We start from the raw sequence: 1,374 nt of genomic DNA, 5'->3' as shown, positions 1-1,374 counted from the left end.
CAGATCATGACGCAGTTTGTCCAGCATTTAGCCGCCTCTCAACGAAGCTCACGTTGCTTATACGAGGCTGTTCCCGAGACTTCTCCTGAACTCTCATCCGACATTCCACCGCTCAGGCTCAACGTAGAGGCCAATGACGGACTCTTCTTGCGCGAGAAAGTGACGAACGATACAGGCGACATTTCCACGGGAGATGCACATATCTTCCCAGAGCTGAGGAATCCATACGAGAAGAAGGGACGTCAACGGCGACAGACAGCTGAGCAGATCGTTGTGCGTGGTCAACCTTTCTGGATAATTGCGAGTTCGTACGAAACGATGGAGTTTTTCAGCATCCTGGACGCCGCCCTACCAGTAGAACTGCTGGACTGTGAACTCGACCGTCTTTGCGCCTTCGGAGGAGCTGAACCAACACAGCCAGAGCAATAAATAAAGACCACGCCGTGTCCTACGAAAGAAAATAATTACGTTTGCAACCCCGACATCTACGCACTAATTTGTCAGTGAGTAGTTAGAAGTTGGTCGAAATGAAGCAGCGAAGCTGGAGAGATGGTGAGTGCAGCTCTCTAGCCCTTGAAGTCAAAACTGGAGCTGGAACAGGTTGAACGAGGACGAACCGCTTTGCTCTTGCGCTTGAGCTGACCTGCAGACGCCGGAGAGTCCTTCAGACCATTTCTCGTTGGTGTCCGTAGCAGTCCAGAAGCCTTTTTCAGCCTCATTGGAGTCAAAGGAGACGACTTTGTAGGCGTCAGATTGAGTGACGGCGATTGCCGGTACACGTCGGGAGAGCGCGTAGCTTTGGTTGGCGTTTGCAGCAGAACTGTGCCTTTCTTCACGCGCAGCGGAGTGGACGGTGTACTGGAGACGAAGAAATCGAAGGGAGCGATCGCACCGATCGCGTTTGTGTCTGGATCACGCACGGGCTTCATCTTGCGCTTCGATGGCCTTGCAGTCTGGACTTCCTTGCCAGTGGCAGTATCATTATAGATGTCCTTTTCCTTCTCTGTGTCCTGAGAAAGGTCTAGGATGTCACTGCCACGGTGTACTGGAGACGAAGAAATCGAAGGGAGCGATCGCACCGATCACGTTTGTGCCTGGATCACGCACGGGCTTCATCTTGCGCTTCGATGGCCTTGCAGTCTGGACTTCCTTGCCAGTGGCAGTATCATCATAGATGTCCTTTTCCTTCTCTGTGTCCTGAGAAAGGTCTAGGATGTCACTGCCATGGTCACGGCAAGTCACATCCAGCGTAAACACCATGCACGGTGAGGGAGATCTCTCACTAGCCACAGTTCCTCGGTCACTCATATCCCTTCTCATCTTCGTAGGACTAGATCGACTCGCTTGACCGAACTCCGCGTCAAATTCTTCCAC

At 52.4% G+C, this 1,374-nt stretch overlaps 2 protein-coding genes across 2 annotated transcripts in view; one reads left to right on the top strand and one right to left on the bottom strand.

Moving 5' to 3' along the window:
* Positions 1 to 429, top strand: part of PPTG_23266 (hypothetical protein) — a gene marked incomplete at both ends in the record, with an annotated part of 2,064 nt that extends 1,635 nt beyond the window's left edge. The window contains one exon of the mRNA XM_008909491.1: positions 16 to 429. Within this exon, the coding sequence (XP_008907739.1) occupies positions 16 to 429 (414 nt within the window). The remainder of the gene's footprint in view (positions 1 to 15) is intronic.
* A 137-nt stretch (positions 430 to 566) lies between these two features.
* Positions 567 to 1,260, bottom strand: PPTG_12799 (hypothetical protein; the record flags this gene model as incomplete). Its single annotated transcript, XM_008909490.1, has 2 exons — positions 567 to 1,003; positions 1,080 to 1,260. The coding sequence occupies 2 exons, from the start codon at positions 1,258 to 1,260 to the stop codon at positions 567 to 569; spliced, it is 618 nt and encodes a 205-aa protein (XP_008907738.1).
* Positions 1,261 to 1,374: the final 114 nt, after the last annotated feature.

The sequence above is a fragment of the Phytophthora parasitica genome (assembly GCF_000247585.1).
Source record: "Phytophthora parasitica INRA-310 unplaced genomic scaffold supercont2.34, whole genome shotgun sequence".
Lineage (NCBI taxonomy): Eukaryota > Oomycota > Peronosporomycetes > Peronosporales > Peronosporaceae > Phytophthora > Phytophthora nicotianae.
The sequence above is the reverse complement of the archived record's forward strand: the minus strand, read 5'-3'. Positions and strand labels throughout refer to the sequence as shown.